The 17,563-nt window shown below is 31.7% G+C and overlaps 1 protein-coding gene across 2 annotated transcripts in view; it reads right to left on the reverse strand.

Moving 5' to 3' along the window:
* LOC148271610 (ATP-binding cassette sub-family C member 4-like) overlaps positions 1-16,867 on the reverse strand; it is a 61,187-nt gene extending 44,320 nt beyond the window's left edge. For both annotated transcript variants that reach the window (XR_015825059.1, XM_088241174.1), the window contains exons 1-2: positions 16,037-16,867; positions 5,419-5,531 (exon numbers count right to left, since the gene is read on the reverse strand). Coding sequence is in view for 1 of the 2 variants with exons in the window: in XM_088241174.1 (XP_088097300.1) it covers positions 5,419-5,498 (80 nt within the window). In the remaining variant the exon portion in view is untranslated. The remainder of the gene's footprint in view (positions 1-5,418; positions 5,532-16,036) is intronic.
* Positions 16,868-17,563: the final 696 nt, after the last annotated feature.

The following is a 17,563-nucleotide window of genomic DNA, read 5'->3' on the forward strand; positions in this document are numbered from 1 at the left end:
TATTTAAAGCTAATAAGACTGACTAAGATGACAATGTCTAAAACACAATTCTTGGTGAAGGTCCAAAACAGCTCCATTCCGGGCGTAGAACGGTCTAAGGCAAGGTGATGCGCTGGCATGTCAGTTGTTTAATATTGCTCTTGAAAAATCCATAAGAGACGCAGGAGAAACAAAACAACAGGAACCTATTTTTAGAAAGACCACTCAGATATTAGCCTATGCAGATATATATAACTAACTAACTAACTAACTAACCATCACGCCATTTCCCCGGAGGGGTAGGCAGAGAGGATAGAACGCCACACCACTCTGTCCTGGCACACTTCCTTTGCTTCCTTCACATTCATACATCTTCTCATGCACGCACGTCAATTATTCCGACTTTTCACATGACCACTTTCAAGAATTTGTTGTACTTGATCATGCCATGTCTTTCTCGGCCTTCCTCGACTTTTACAACCAGACACATTCGCATCCTAAATCTTTTTAGCCGTTCTTTCATCATTCATTCGCTCCACATGACCGAACCATCGCAAAAGACCTTTCTTAATTTTGTCGATAATGCTTAACTCAGCCTTGCATTCTGCTCTAATTTCGACATTAGGGCACCTATCATACATTGTTTTTCCGCACATTCGCCTGAGGGATCGCATTTCAACAGCATTCAGTCTAATTTCGTCCCTTTTTTTCCAACTCCATGCTTCGCTTCCATACATTAGGGTTGGTACCAGAACTCCATTATGAACTGCTAATTTAGCCTCTTGCGATAGACACTTATTTGGATAATTTATATAGCGCCATTTTTGTGAAAATCACCTCAAGGGCGCTGTACAATAAATAAAAATCCCAGCACGTCCTGCAGCTGCAGAGCGCATGGACGGTTGGAATTATAATTCCTCGTCTCCAATTATGATATACAGGAGCTAGGTTACAGCACGTCTTGCAGCTACAGAGCGCATGGACAATAATAAATCTAGCCCCTATTTACATTTTTTATTTTTTTATTTGACAATGAAGTTTAGAGTTTGAGTGATATTTTAAAAAATTAAATAAAAAACAAATTTATATGAATAGAAGTTAGATTACAACAAGTCTTGCAGCTACTGAGCGCATGGACGGTTGGAATTCTAGACCCCATTTACTAAATTTGGAAATATAATAGTTGATAACATTTACCTATTGAAGCTGGATTACCAATCGTCTTGCAGCTACAAAGAGCATGGACGAGTGAAATTCTAGCAACTTAAATTTATACCAATAATTATACATTAAATTTACATGAATGAACATTGAACATAATAGTAAATTTGTGAAGTGTCATGCTAAAAAGTAAACAATAAAAAACTAAACAGATAGAGCACAGGTGACATAGTCTTAATCCCCAGAACAGTCCCAGGATTAAAAGATGATTTCTCAAAGCTTGAAATGGCTGCATATGACATGGGTCTTAAAATAAATACATCTAAGACTAAATATATGTGAGCAAGAAAGTCACAAATTTAAATATTTATGTACTGAAATGGCTAATAATAACAATTATAGTACAAAGATTAGAACACGGCTATCGGCAGCCAACCGATGTTATTATGGCTTGTTTAAACATCTGCAGCATAATCACAAATGACTATCGACGTGCTAATTAGCGGCGTGATAACAATTTTTCACCGTGGTTGTTTATCGTATGCGCGGTCACAATGAAACATCCGTGAAAGTTATCGATCGGGATTATTATATTTTTTTAATATTGTCATACTTCAACTTGATGCTTGGCAACACCTAATATTAAATGTGAAAATTCAAAATATTTACGTTTCGCAACGCATAATCAATCACATATTTGAATTTTACCCTTGTAAATATGGAGAATATTCCTAAACTGTAAGTAAAATAATTTAGTTTTATTTTTTGTTCACAATTTATCATGCTATTTATTTGTTTTGAATCAAATTGAGAAAGCTATTAAACTAAACAATTTTTGAAGGCGTTTGGCGTTTTGCGACGCGACCGCGATAACTTCAGCGTGTTCATAATTGTTCGTTGTGATCGCTCAAATGCTTAGCACGTCGATAGTCATTTGTGATTGAGCCCCTGGGATCCAAATTGCTCACTAGAAAAACTAAGACCATTATTTACAAAACTCTCCTCGGACCGGTCATTGTATATGGTGCCGAATGCTGGGTTATGACCAAAAGAGATGAAAATATGGTATTAGTATTTGAAAGCAAAATATTAAGGAAGATATTTGGTGCGGTTAACCATAACGGAGTGTGGAGGAGACGGTTTAATCATGAATAGAGGCACTGTATAGCGAACCCAACATTGCACAATTCATCAAAATAAGAAGATTACAATGGTTGGGCCATGTGCACAATGAAAGCATCCACCCCTTTCCCGAAACTGTTCATAAAGACTCGAGTCTTTCTTCAGTTTCGCATATCAATCTCAAATTTTTTTTAAAACTAATTAAGCAAAAATTTAATATTTCTTTACAATCAAACCGCGAAAATAACAAAACAAATAAACTTTAAAAACTTTCATTGTACCCCTCACTGCAGTATTGTCAGTTTGTGCACAGAATGAATGATAACCGCACCCCAAAAAGTATTATTTATACCACTCCGGAAGGCAGACCAAAATTAAGATGGCTAGATAACAATGTTTGATTATGTCCAAATGCTTGCAGACTGGCTGGATTTCCTCCCTAGGGAGTTGTTCGTATTTAAATTTATTTCAACAGAGAGGGAAGAAGTTTTCGCGAAGGTAATATGGAAGTCTAGGCATTTACAGGGCTTATGACCTGATAAAGATATAGAAAGAGTGATAAAGGTTTCGGCTCCTTTACTTCACAAAAGTCAACAGATGGAAGAGTTGAGGAAATGTGGATGTTCAAACATGGGCAGAATGGTGAATGTTACACAGTGTGTAAAGTGGCCACTTAAACCAGCCAATGACAGGTCATAAGCCCTGTAAATGCCTAGACTTCCATATTACCTTCGCGAAAACTTCTTCCCTCTCTGTTGAAATAAATTTAAATGGCTAGATAATGTGGAAAGCGACATTAGAGCGATTGGCCCGACAAACTGGAGAAGAGCCGCAGGGTGCAGGGACGAATGGAGACAAATTCTGGAGGAGGCCAGGGCCCGCAGCGGGCTGTAGCGCCACTGATGATGATGACTTTTTGTTTATTTCACTTTTTGTACATGATGTTAATTGTACGTTGGCGGGCTTATGCCAAATGGCAATTTCTTCCAACCAACCAATAAAATAAAAGTTTTATTTTTATAATTACCACAGACAAGTAAACGATGAATACAGCTGAATTTTAGCATACTTAAGGGGCATGTATACCAACATAATATTTAAAAAAATATGACAATCGGACTCCCAAACCCGCAAAATTAAAAAAATCCCATTATTTTCTGAACAGACCTCGTATATTATGTACAAACATTGAATTTTTTGTTTTTCAATTTTGATTCTCCTGTAACAAACTTAACTTATGACATATTCAATCAAATTCAATGTTGCCAATGAAATAAACAAAATTATTAAAGGAATAGTTCTGAGATATTTTCAAAATAAACTAAAAAATAATGAGTTCTTTCATAACTATGCAACAAGAGGATCTTAAAATATAAAACTGGAAAATAAATCAAAAGCAATGTCCCAGAACTGCCGCATGTACAAGGGAATACAACTATTTGAAGAAATGCCAGAAAGCATAAAAAATGAAATTAATGTAAATATATTTAAAATTAAATGTAAAAAGTATATATGTGAAAAATATTAGGTAGTTTATAGTGTAAATAGTGAATATAATTAATGAAAATGTACATATGAAACAGTTAATATTATAAATTAGGATACTAAGTGTATAATAGTGATAAATAATGTTAGAATAAGTATAGATGTAAATATTGTGTTGTAAATATATATTAGACTATGTTACATAGAACTAAATAAATAAATAAAAAAAATAAAAATATGTACATTGTTAATTATTAGTTTGAAATCATTTTAGTATTTAGTATCTATTATATTAAAAACTGCTACGCTAATGCCAAAGAGAGTCTATGCTAGAAATATTATTTTCACTGAACTTAAACTTTAAGATACTAATAATCTAGCTTTAATAGAAACACGAATTCAAAAAACTTTCTTAATGTTTGTATGGCACGGCCATTCTGAAAATTTAAATCTCAAGCCTGTCATCGGTCGAATAAAATGGCTGATGGATATTGATATGTTTGCTTAACGCTATTTTCAAACCATCAGAAGTATGATTTTAAACTACATTTGCAACTCAACTCATGATTTTTATCAAAATAAACTTGATAAACTACAGAATGACATCATAACCAAAAAAAATTTTTTTTTGGAGGTTGCTCTCTTCGCTTCCAATGCCCTCAAATATGAACTTTTGAAATAACAGCATTAAAACAATTTTTAAAGTTCACACTTTTATTTTAAGCAAATACATAAGTAAAATACATATAAAACAACTTTGTTTATTACCCAACAATGTTTGAGTATGTCCAAATGCTTGCAGACTGGCTGGATTTCCTCCCTAGGGAGTTATTTATATTTAAATTTATTGCAACAGAGAGGGAAAACGTTATTGAGAAGGGAATATGGAAGTCTAGGCTTATTACCTGTCATTGGCTGGTTTAAGTGGCCACTTTACACACTGTGTAACATTCACTATTCTGCCCATGTTTAAACATCCACATTTCCTCAACTCTTCCATCTGTTGACTTTTGTGAAGTAAAGGACATACTCAAACATTGTTGAATTAACCACCTGGTAAAAGAAGAAGTATAAAAATTGGAAAATTGTTTTCAGGCGTTGCCTAGTAGGTGATTTGGTTCAGCCGGATGAATCTCACCCACATAATAAAGGTTTCAGCTCTTTTACTTCACAAAAGTCAACAGATGGAAGAGTTGAGGAAATGTGGATGTTCAAACACGGGCAGAATGGCGAATGTTACACAGTGTGTAAAGTGGCCATTTATACCAGCCAATGATAGGTCATAAGCCCTGTAAATGCCTAGACTTCCATATTTCCTTCTCAATTTTTTTTCCTCTCTGTTGAAATATATTTAAATATGAATAACTCCCTAGGGAGGAAATCCAGCCAGTCCACACTTTCCATCTTTAGAAGAACAACATGACAAAAAGACTTGACTTTTTAGTTCCACATTTCAAGGTAATATTTAGTAATCCCGGTTAAAATAAAATAGGATAGAATTCATTAGTTAATTATACCTCGATAAAGAAGCTTGTGTTGCTTTGAAACCGGTCAGTAAAAAAATTAATATAAGTGGTTAAAAACAAAGTTATTTATATTTATTTTATTATGATGAATAACCACAAAGAAAGTGCTTAAAATATATTTTTTTTAAAAGACATAATTACTTACCAATATGTAAACTGTGAGAGCCAGTTGGCTCCCTTGCGAGGGCTGATTTTCCTTTCATGATTGTAAAATCCAGGATCCATTTCTCATCAAGACTCTGATGAAGCAATTATAATCTGAAAAGCAACAAAAAAAAATTGTTTATGAATTGATATGCAACATAAATAGAACCTAAAGAGCCTCTGTTTCAATCCACCGCAACCTATGGAATAGTTGGCTGGGGGGGTTGTTCGGCATCCATCTTAAAGCCTCTCATAATTTCCATCTTTAAGCCTCTCATAATTTCCATCTTATAGCCTCTAATAATTTCCATCTTAAAGCCTCTAATAATTTCCATCTTAAAGCCTCTAATAATTTCCATCTTAAAGCCTCTCATAATTTCCATCTTAAAGCCTCTCATAATTTCCATCTTAAAGCCTCTAATAATTTCCATCTTAAAGCCTCTCATAATTTCACAGAAATTATTATTGAGAATAATATTCCGGCGCCCTCATAAATACCGTCAGAACATTTGTTCCAATACACGAAGGTGCTGGATATGAGACAACTGTACCCAAAAAAAGCACTTGCACACTTCTGGTCAAACAAGAAGGAGATATCTCAAAGAAATGTTCATACGAGGTTCTCCCGGAGCACAAATTATGTCATACCCAAAACCCGTACGGCTTTTGCTCACAGACACCTTTCTTTTATCGCACCGAGGGTGTTCAATGATTCCTGCAATGTTTGAGGCACAAAAAACTGTCTCCTGAAAAGTAAAACATTTTGACTTATGTGATTGTAATATTGATGTTTTTTGTTGATATTTCTTGATAAAACTCCATAGTTAATGATTATGATAAAATTATAAATAAACTTATCAATGAAACTTCTTGGTTTAGTTTTACTTTTTATTATTTTGACCAACGAGCGCTTTCGCCTAAGTAGGCATCTTCAAGACTGGTGAATTGTAAAAAACATTTACAGTTTTTATACTATTCTTAAAACATTTTGGAGATAAGATCAAATAAGTATTTTAACATATGTATAACATATATATGTAAATAAGTATTTTTATGTGGTTGTTCCCCCAGTCCATAGAATTGTAGTCTAAATTATAACTTATGGCATAATAGGATGGGGAGGCACTTATAAATCAAAATTAAAACCTCTTGAATCTGCTCAAAAATCTATTTTTAAAAAGCCCTTCAGGTACCCCAGCGTCAAGTTGTCTGAGGAATTCGATATATTAGATATAAGGCAATTATATATATCTAGAATAATTATGTTTGTAGAAGCAAGTTATTCTACCAAATCCCAAAAGGAACACTCATTGATTGGAAAGAAAGGGGAAGAAAACGGCGTGAGCCTGTGGGAGTTTGGGAAGGTTATTCATATTTACCTATGATTTCATCAAAAAAAAAATGTATTTTTGTAAAACAATACTCAATGTGTTATTTTTTATTGCATTTTAACCTTAAAAACACAAAAAAAATGAATTTGCATAAAAAATGCATACAACAATTGTTTTCCTAAATATTGGGAAATTTTATTTATATGGGATCACTTTTTTTAGTATGGCAAGACAAAATTTCAACTGTCATTTACATCGCAGCAAAACTGTTTCACACTTTTATGATAACTGTTTAAACTTTCTCCTTTTCACATTATGTTTATAACATCAAATAATATTTCTATTGACAATTTTTTAAGCTTTCTGCATCGTAATTTATTGATGTAAGGACTTTATTCTTCCTAAACATGCGTCAACTGCATGTCACTATTTAGTAAAATGTCAAAATGAGACACTTAAACAAAATGGTCAATTACACTGCACCTACTTTGAATTTACTTTGAGACAATAATTTACACATTTTTTTATTTACCTCGATTTTATTCTCCATTCACGCGGCGGCGCGCGGCTCGTCTTTTGACAGATCGAATGAGTTATGAAAAAATTTCGACGTAAAACCGGGATTGTGAAAAACGTTAATTGGGGTAATATTTTAATGATAATGTATGGAAAAAAATGGAACCTAAATATTTCGGTTTAAAAGGCGGGAAAACGTAAAAACGAGGTTTTACTGTATATGTGGGTACAAATCTATGAACATTTTTTGTAGATTACCTATGAAAAAATCACCGCTCGCCACTGTCATGCGTGCATGAGAAGATTTATGAATTTAGAGAAGCGAGGTATGTATGCAAAGGCAGGCTAAAGCGGCGTTCTATCGTTTCTGCCTACCACAGAGAAATGGCGTGACGGTTTGTTTGTTTGTATTTCTTAGATTGTATATTGTTAATGTACTATTGTTAATGTACTTATATAAAATAACAATTACAGAAATATCACAAGGCATAAGTAATAAATCAGATGTGTTAAGGTATCTCACAGTGACATAATTTAAGATTAAATGTCTCTATTTAAACAAAAGTGTACATGTTTGCAATGATAACTTATACCACAGTAATGTAAGGTGTGTGATTTATTGAAAAATTACAAATTAAATACAAAATATATAATATTTTGAGTTTGTCCAAATGTTTTTTTATGCACAGAGGCATGCATATTTTATAGGCCCAAAAATTTTTAATTCCTTTTTTACTAATAATATTTTAATAAACCCAAAATTTCAAAATTTTACCAAGCTCTTTCTTGTACCATTTTTGATATAATTACAAGTTTTACACAATTCTTATTTTATACTTGTGCACCCACACACACGCACCCTCTCCCTCATTCATTCCCACACGCACATGTACCCTCTCCCTCATTCATTCACGCATACACACATTCACATACACATGAATACAAACGTCACACACATATAATTACGTAAACTCTTTTCGTATATATTATGTGTCATTAGATTTACAGTGGATTTTTTTAATTGGCTCTAGTATTGTTAATATTTTTCTACTATTTTGTTTATGTAATAGCTGTGAAAATCCCAAATAAAATAAAGTAATCGCCCCCCCAGGATTCTAGTTCTATTTCGCACAGAACTGCATCCAGGACACAGATGAATTTAGAGCGCTGACATTCTAGCATGTCATAGTTTGTTCCATCGCAAATGTCGTTATAGTTTTAGCACAGGACATCCTGTATTATTTTTTTAAAACTTGAGTCTACCGGCCTTATCTGATTGTGTTACTATGCTGTGATGAATTTTTTTTTTTTTTTGTTTAAATACTAACTATGAAATGTATTGCAGTTTAAATAAAGGTTTAAGTGAATAATTACTTACGTAAAATGTAATTGTTTGTACTTCAGCGGTGTGAATGATAAGAATAAAATAAAATATAGCATAAGTATTTTAAAAATGCATATAAGGTCAATCTCAGTTCTACGTTTCTCCGGTGAAGACAGATAAAGAGATTGATCTATTTCAAAATAGGAATAATTACCCCTTTGCAATCTGAGCAAACGTGACACTTCTCTAAGAAAACAGTGTTGGATAGACTATAGTCCTTAAAATATAGCTTGATTAGAATGACAGCTGTCAAACTAATGTCATTAGTGATGGGAAATTACTGATCACTGATCAAATCTATTTTATCAGTTTTTTCATGCAATCATGAAACTCTGTTTTTGAAAGTTGATAAAAAAAACACAAAAACAAGCCTATTATAGTGTGTTTAACACAATTATTCACCAAAAAATAAGACATTTATACATTTTTCATGAACAACATCAAATGAATTATTTTTTTATTCGATCAATTTACATTGATCAATTTGTCCCATCTCTAACGTTTTTGGAAAATGATGTAACTTTGTAAGAACGTCATTAATAATTAGGTTTATTTTAGTTTTTTTTTAGTTTTAAAGCTGATTTTATATATATTTATGTTGATTTATGTGTCAAGCATTGTATTAAAAAAATAAATTAACACACCAGATACGAATGATTTTTCGTGTGTCAATAAAAATAACTCCTTAGACGTCACTACAAAGTTATGTCGTCACTTTTTCTGACAAATGTCATTCTAATCAAGCTATATTTTAAGGACTATAGATATGGTCAATATGAGTCCTATAGAATGGAGATCAAATTGGAGAAGCATATTCTAGATGGGGTCGAACTAGTGAGCAGTAAAGAGATTTGATGGTATTAATATTTTTGAAGTATATAAGAATATTATCAGTGTGTTCACGATGGGATTACCGACGATATGTGTTAAATAATTTATAAATTAAATATTACCAATGTACAATGTTTTGATTGAAGCATTGTAAGAACATGTTTGTGTGCACTATTTCAAGATTCAAAATAAATAAATAAATTCAGGTCTAATTTAGATTCAGTAATAAAAATAATTATTCACCAAAGCAATTGCAACAAAACTAACTAAAATCAAATAAGTTCAGTACTTGATACAACAGATGAAATCAAATATCTTAGTGTATACTTAGACCAAAACTTAACATGGAAAGACCATATTAGTTAAACGTATTGGAAAATGTATGTACATATTTATTAGATAAAAGAAAATTTTAAGAATCAATAATTTAAAAATTGCAATCTTTATTACATTGGATAAGGTGGTGCATATGCCAATACAGGGTGTTCTTTAAACCCTGTCACATCCGAAACCACGATGATCAGTACGGGCAAGAAGACATGTTAGCATATTTAAAAAAATATTTAAAACAAAGAAAATTAACAAATTAAAAAAACAGATGGTTGCTTACTTCTGCGGGGGAGAAGTGAGGGGAGCACGACGCAGTATCAGACCCCCTCCCCCCTTCCCCCTCCTCGTTTCACTTCTGCAGAAGAAAGCAACTATTGGCTTTTTTAAAATTTTATTTGTTCTAAAAAAATATTTTAATGTGCCAATATGTCTTCTTCCTCATACTGATCATCGTGGTTTCGGATGTGACAGGGTTTAAAGAACATCCTGTATATTAACCATCTAAAAATAGTACAAAGATTAATTATCAAAGTAATTTTAAAGAAACCTTTAACATTCAAAAATGGTTTTTCAAATTCTATTCTTGAATAATATAACTTTATTTATGACACATTACGTATATAGTTAACTTTAAGTTTAAAATCATTTTTAGCCTAGTATTAAGTATCTATTAAAGTATAACCGTAATATTGTATACATGACTTTAGATTTCAATAAATAAAAAAATCTATACAAATTATTTCAAGTAAATACAGAAGACACTATTTACAAAATAAATTATACTATACAAATATCAAAGAAAAAAAATTAACAAATTTGAGATCAATAAGTCACTCCAATACCAAAATTATATAATAATTCCTAAATACCATACAAGTCATGGTCAAAATAGTTTTGTTTTCAAAGGAATAAAAAATTACAAGTACAGAGGTTATTTATCAAAGTAATTTTAAAGAAACCTTCAACATTCAACAGGGAAAATCTATGTAAATTATTTAAAATTCATCCAGTAAACACTATTTACAAAATAAATTATACTTTACAAATTGCAAAGATGAAAAATAAACAAATTTGAGATGAATAAGTCACTCGGATACCAAAATTATATAATAATTCTTGAATTCCATACAAGTCATGGTCAAGGGATGTGGGAGCGAAGTATGGAATTGGAAAAATAATGATGAAAGTAGGTTGAATGCTGTCGAAATGCGATCCCTCAGGCGAATGTGTGGTAAAACGATGTATGATAGGTGCACAAATGTCGAGATCCGTGAAGTGTGTAAGGCTGAGACATGCATTATTGACAGAATAAAGAAAGGGGTGCTGCGTTGGTTTGGACATGTAGAGCGAATGGACAGCGAAAGAACGACTAAAAGGATCTACGATGCAAATGTTGATGGATGCAGAAAACGAGGAAGACCGAGAAAGACATGGCACGATCAAGTCCATCAAATACTTGAAGATGGACATGTCAAAAGTAGGAATAATCGGCGTGCGTGCATAAGAAGATGTATGAATGTAGAGGAAGCGAGGTCTGTATGCCAAGATAGAGTGTTATGGCGTTCTATCCTCTCTGCCTACCCCTACGGGGAAACGGCGTGATGGTTTGTTGTTGTTGTTGTTGTCATGGTCAAAATAGTTTTGTTTTCAAAGGAATAAAAAAATACAATAATTTGCCTAATGAACTTACAACTAATATATATTATTTATCAATAAATAAATTCAAATCAAATTTTTTGTACCCGGGTAAAACCAGTCTTCTATTTTAATTGGTATTACTGTATTATTATTTTCTGTTCATCTTTTTACATCGTATAATTTTATTTTTTTCTCATGTATAATTGAAATTATACAACTTCAAATTACTAAATTTTATTTTAGTTTATTTCATTGGAAAGCCAACAGACTTTTAAGACAGACAGACATAGGATACAATTATAATATAAATACCTATCATTAAGTCCAATAAGAGGCTTCCACATAATATTGTTATTGTAAATGTTGTCACATAAAAATTATACATAACACAAAATAAATACTGATACAAAACTTATAATATTACTAAACATGTAAATGTAATACATATTATCAAAAATATATCTACTTTTGAATATTGTTCACACAGTTGCACATTATAATATATAATACAACTATAGTTGACCATACAGTGTACATAAATATAAAAGTGTAAGTCACTCTCTAAGCACAAGAGCTAGTTTCTTTTTTGGAAAGTAACAGCTTTGACATTAAAAAATTATAAAAATAGATTGCACAGAAAAAAAAAACATGTATCAATTATGTAATTATATTATTATCAATAAAAAAATAATAATCTAAAAGCGTTGAATAATTTCTTTGACTGGACAAGTTGTCTTTAATATTTGAGATTGATATTCTATGTCAAGGCACAAAAAACTCATCTAACCAGTTTATTTTGCAAGTAACTTCTTGTGGTCCATTACTAACACTCGTATTGGAGAGCCTTCCAGTGCGTATAAACACTATATTTATTCACTTTTTAATTTGGAAATATTTAGGTTATCAAAATTTAGAGTAAGTCCAAGGTTTGGTAGACAAATTCTGAATTTTCCCCCGGGGGAAGTGATACAACAAATCGTCGTGATCGTAGAACAACGACGGTGTGCGAAAAGTTTTGAAAAAAGACTTTCTCATAATATAAATTTTATCTTGAAAAGACTGATTTTGAGTGGATTTAAAAAGGCTCTATTTTATAGGTTTATTTTATTTTATTTTATTTGGGAAATCAACAGTTCTACATACATATTTATAGTAAACAAACAGATATAGTGTATAAACTCAGAACTAGTAACTGATTTCCACAAAGTATACAAAGTTAGTAAAGAAAATATATTACATATTCAATAATTACATATACGTTTATACATATAAAAATGTTATTTTCATGTACTCGTAAATATTTTAAAATAATCAAAGAATTTTTTATTTTTTTAGAACAGTAAGTTATTGTAAATTGCGCGGGATTAGGACAAGGATGCTTGAAGAGAGGATAAGGAAGGGAAGGGAGATGTACATATTTATTATTATAATGTCTACCAAGTTACATAATGCATTTTTAGTGTAAATTTTCAATCTGACAGTGATGTTTGTGTAATCTATATCTTTAAATTTTGTATTGTACACTGAAAAAGTCCTACGAAAAAAAGCATTTTTAACATACGATGTTTTACTTATTCAGTTTATGATTGACAAGTCATAAGCCCTATAAATGCCTAGACTTCCATATTCCCTTCTCTATAACATTCTACGTCCCTGTTGTAATTTGTTGACTTTCTTTTATGTTTGATCTTGAAAAGATTGATTTTGACTTGATTTATAAAACGCTTTAAATTCCAGGTTTAAAAATAATTAATAATATATAACTAACCCAAGTATTAAATGTTATGCTTTTGTACTGATCAAGTTGTGACATAAAGTGTAAAAAAAAAAGTTTTAACCGCTGTCATAGTTAAAGAAAATCACATGCGTCATTGTTCTACGATCATGACTAAATATTAATTTATTTGATAACTTTAATGCCTGAAAGACTTTTTTAAGGAAACATTTCTATGAGCTGATTTCTGGAAGTATACATGATCCAAATATACTGAAAGAGATCAGTTTGTATGTTCCCAATAATTATACTAGAGCGAGATCTCATGCACTGTTTTACACACCCAGAAGATGTAAAAATGCAAGTCAGAATTCACCCATTAATAGTCCGATTCGCTTGCTGAATACGGCTTCTGCGGATATTATGGATCTAGTTTTCTGTACATATCGGCAGTTTAGCAGCTATCTGCTTTCTATTCATTAACTTCTAACGCATATTTAAAGTCTGCATTACGTGATGGGTTAAACAGCCTGTGAAGAAATGCAGACTACAGTTGTCAAATAAATAAATTTACTTTAATGTATTGTGCCTACAAAGCGCATCGACGAATGGTATTCTAGAAACCAAAAAATGAATTTAAAGAAAAAATGTACATTGTGCAGAATAGTAAGTTAGTAAAGTGTTCATGATAAAAAGTAAACAATATCCAACTTATTAAATAAAGCACTGTTTTAACATATTATATCGCCTGCTTAAAGATAAAACTCATTATTTGCATAAATCATGTTTCTGAGATAATGAGGTTCAAAAATGTTTTTACATTTTCTCAAATATTTTACTTATGATGTTAATGAACTAAAAAATTATTTTTTTTAGCAAGTGTGGTAAATATTTGTCTTTAGATCTTTGTTAATTTTTACCTTATTTTTGCTTTAAAATTGAATTGAAATCGCAAATAATGAATTTTACCTGTCAGGAAAAAAAGTTACTTTTGTCAATTAATGATACTAATTATTGAATGGCCAGTGGCCCACTAGATGGCCCATCCCTTTAGCTTTCTTTTTCTATCGCGCTGATATTTGAGAGAAAGCGATATTCCCCGGCTTGTCCCCACTTACCCCCCCACCCTATTCCACTGTATTCCTTCACTGTAATACTGGGAAATTAGAAAAAGGTGATTGTGCTGACCATGTGTATTTGATTGATCACAAATTAAAATTACTGCAGTGAGGGGTACAATGAAAGCTTTTAAAGTTTCTTTGTTTTGTTATTTCCGCGGTTCGATTGTAAAGAAATATTAAATTTTCGCTTAATTAGTTTTAAAAAAATTATATTGATATGCGAAACTGAAGAAAGACTTAAGTCTTTATAAACAGTTTCGGGAAAGGGGTGGGTGCTTTCATTGTACCCCCCCCACCCGAAAGATAGAGTTTAGTGGGCCATTTTCAGGAGGAAGCAAAAGATACATCTTAAACCATTGACAAGTAAAATTCATCAAGTCATTTAGTGACTTTTGTCTGTAAAATTTATATCGATTTCAACAACAAGTAAAAATCATATTTAATTTTACTTCTCACAAAAATTCGAAATAATGTAATTAATGATGTTTGTGTGATTTTATTTTATCGTACGGCCACTTTAGGCAGATAATGACTTTTGCATATCATACATTGAATGCAGATAATGAATTTTGTACACTCAACTCGTTTTTGCTCAATATTGCAAATAATGAGTTTCATCTCTAAGCAGACGATTATAGTCTACAGGATGAAAGCGACTACCATGTGTGAAAAGGACAACTGCAGTTCGGACAGATAGTGAAGACAGACAGACACAGACACAGACAGCCTAGTGAAAATCGTCAAAATTTAGATCTCATAGTCCCATTTTACACACCCCAATAGGGTGTAATGCCAATTTATTTATACTTTTACATTGTTTGTATTATTTTTTTATACAGAATAGTGTTCCCTCACTGGGGTGTCCCATGCCGGGGGAAACATTTTACAAAATGTGAAACATGCCTAAGATTAGCTATTTAACAAAGTTAACATAATAATAACAATAAAAAAACTTAGTTAATCCAACTAACCTAATTATCATTAACATAATAAAAAATTAAAAACTACAATAATAAAAAACATAACCAATTTATATAGACCAATAGAACAAATTTCATTAACAGTACACACATTTTACCTATTTGGCTTGATCCACTCATCGATCTGTGTGCAACCCACCCCCCTATCCATTTATTTATAACAATTTATATTGTGAGAACTTACTAATTGTCCTTATGGATAATGGAAGAAGATTGTACACTTTTACCGAGTGGTAGGCCAATCCTCTTTGACCGAAGGTTGTATTTATTTTTTTGCAGCGTCAGAGTGGAGTATCTAGTAACTCTAGTATTTGTAACGGAAGGTAGAGAATAATATTTACGATTAAACTAGGCAATTTAAAGAGTTTTTGGATGGTCCTAACTCCTATAAGACAATTTATCAAGAAAAAATTGTGGATAAAATAGTGTGTAAAAAATCATTACTGTGATGTGGGGCTAATGGTTACCATGCAAGAGGTTTTGGGTTTGATTCCTAGTACATGAAATATTTATTCAAAAACGTGTTTTCACACTGGAATATTTCTAGTCCCTGGACTGGCACCTGAAGCGTAAGACTGATAAATCTGGTCATCTTACCTTCATGTAACAAAAATGATATCAAGATAAATCTTGTTTTTCCTCGCGATATACTAAGATAGTAAAAATCTAAACCAATTTTCCGCGTGGTTCGTTAAAACACCGGCAAACAATATTTATCGATAATATTAAGGTATTAGCAACTTTATGGCACTATAAAGCTGATAAGTTACTTACCTATAGTTATTTTATATCGCTGACACTATAACAGTAAGTACTTTTCTTATATTAGATATTAATACACCATTAATCTTGGGGGTTTAACTGAATGACACTTCACCATAAAACGCGTATAATACTTTAAAAACACAATGCACTAATAAAAACTAACAAATATGTCAGTATTACACAATAAAAATGTCAAAACAAATTAACCTCAATCGACGTAAATTATTATATCACTGTTTGAATATATCTAATGACGAGACAATATTAAAATTCAAATAGATCACAAGCTTTTCGTTTAATATACGTACGTGTCGTATATTCAATTTAAAACAATATCACAGTTGGGTATATAAAATAAAACATTACACGCTTATGAGAAAATTGACAGCCGTTCAAAACACCGAATTGAAATTGAAAATGTCAAATGGCAAAACTTCCCACGGGATACGAAATTACAGATTTCTTCTTTACCGACATCTCTGGACGTCAATGATCAAAATAATGTAATTTATAACTTATAACCATGTAAAACGTTTACATATTATTACACCGGTTAGAAAATATTATTTATATGTACTGTGAATACAAACTATTGAAACAAAAACACGTGTTTTTTAAATACAGTAAAATAATCTTAAGAGTATAAGATGTATATACTCTAAGAAAATAATTGTACGTTTTTGAAGTTTGAATTTTCCTAGAAAAGAATTTGATTTTACCGACGGTAACTATAGAGATGTGCCAAATTTGCGGAATGTGGATGCTCCAAATTTTGAATCGATATTCATCCGATAGTGATGTAAACGCTAATAGTACTTTATCACGAAATACAACAGATTATACTCTATCCAACCATTTATTTAACTTTTGACAGCTCGATTATGTATCGATTAGGGATGTCCTAATGCGTTACCGAATCGATTTCTCATAAAAATCGACTTTATTTAGGAAAAAGTTTTAATCTCAACATTTTGTAGCTTATAAACATACCCAGACGTTTAAAGCAGAGTTTATATTACGAAAGCGCTGTAGTAAAACTTTTTTTTTTTTTTAAGTCTTCATTCAATAAAAAATATTGCAAAAAATACATCATTTCTTTACAAAAGAAACCTTAAATACAGTCTCGATAAACTCCTTAATTGGAGTTTGTCATTGGGTGCAGGAGCTACAGAAAACCCAAATATGCATCGGACTATTTTATTGTCGTAATGTAAATTGAGAAATTTTGTGTCGCGACACTGTCAGTTTGTCGGCGACAATAATAAATGACAGCGACCACGGCGCCATTAAAGTTCAATATATTCTGACAAACTGTCAAATTAGTTTTGGCCATAGACAAAATCCGTCGCCAATGACGCAGTGGCGGCGTTAATTTGCCATCACTTGCAACGAGACGCCCGTGCTATATAGTAACTACATTTCCTTTCGCTGAGAGTTCATTCACATTTTTTATACGTCGAGTTGAGTATTTATATTCCTCCGTATTGATTGTTTTTATTCCCGTGAGCTTTATACTTACAAAATAATGCCGAAAGA

This window comes from Micrasema longulum, unplaced genomic scaffold (genome assembly GCF_059751315.1).
Source record: "Micrasema longulum isolate JH-2025_06_02 unplaced genomic scaffold, ASM5975131v1 h1tg002770l, whole genome shotgun sequence".
Taxonomy (NCBI): Eukaryota; Metazoa; Arthropoda; class Insecta; order Trichoptera; family Brachycentridae; genus Micrasema; species Micrasema longulum.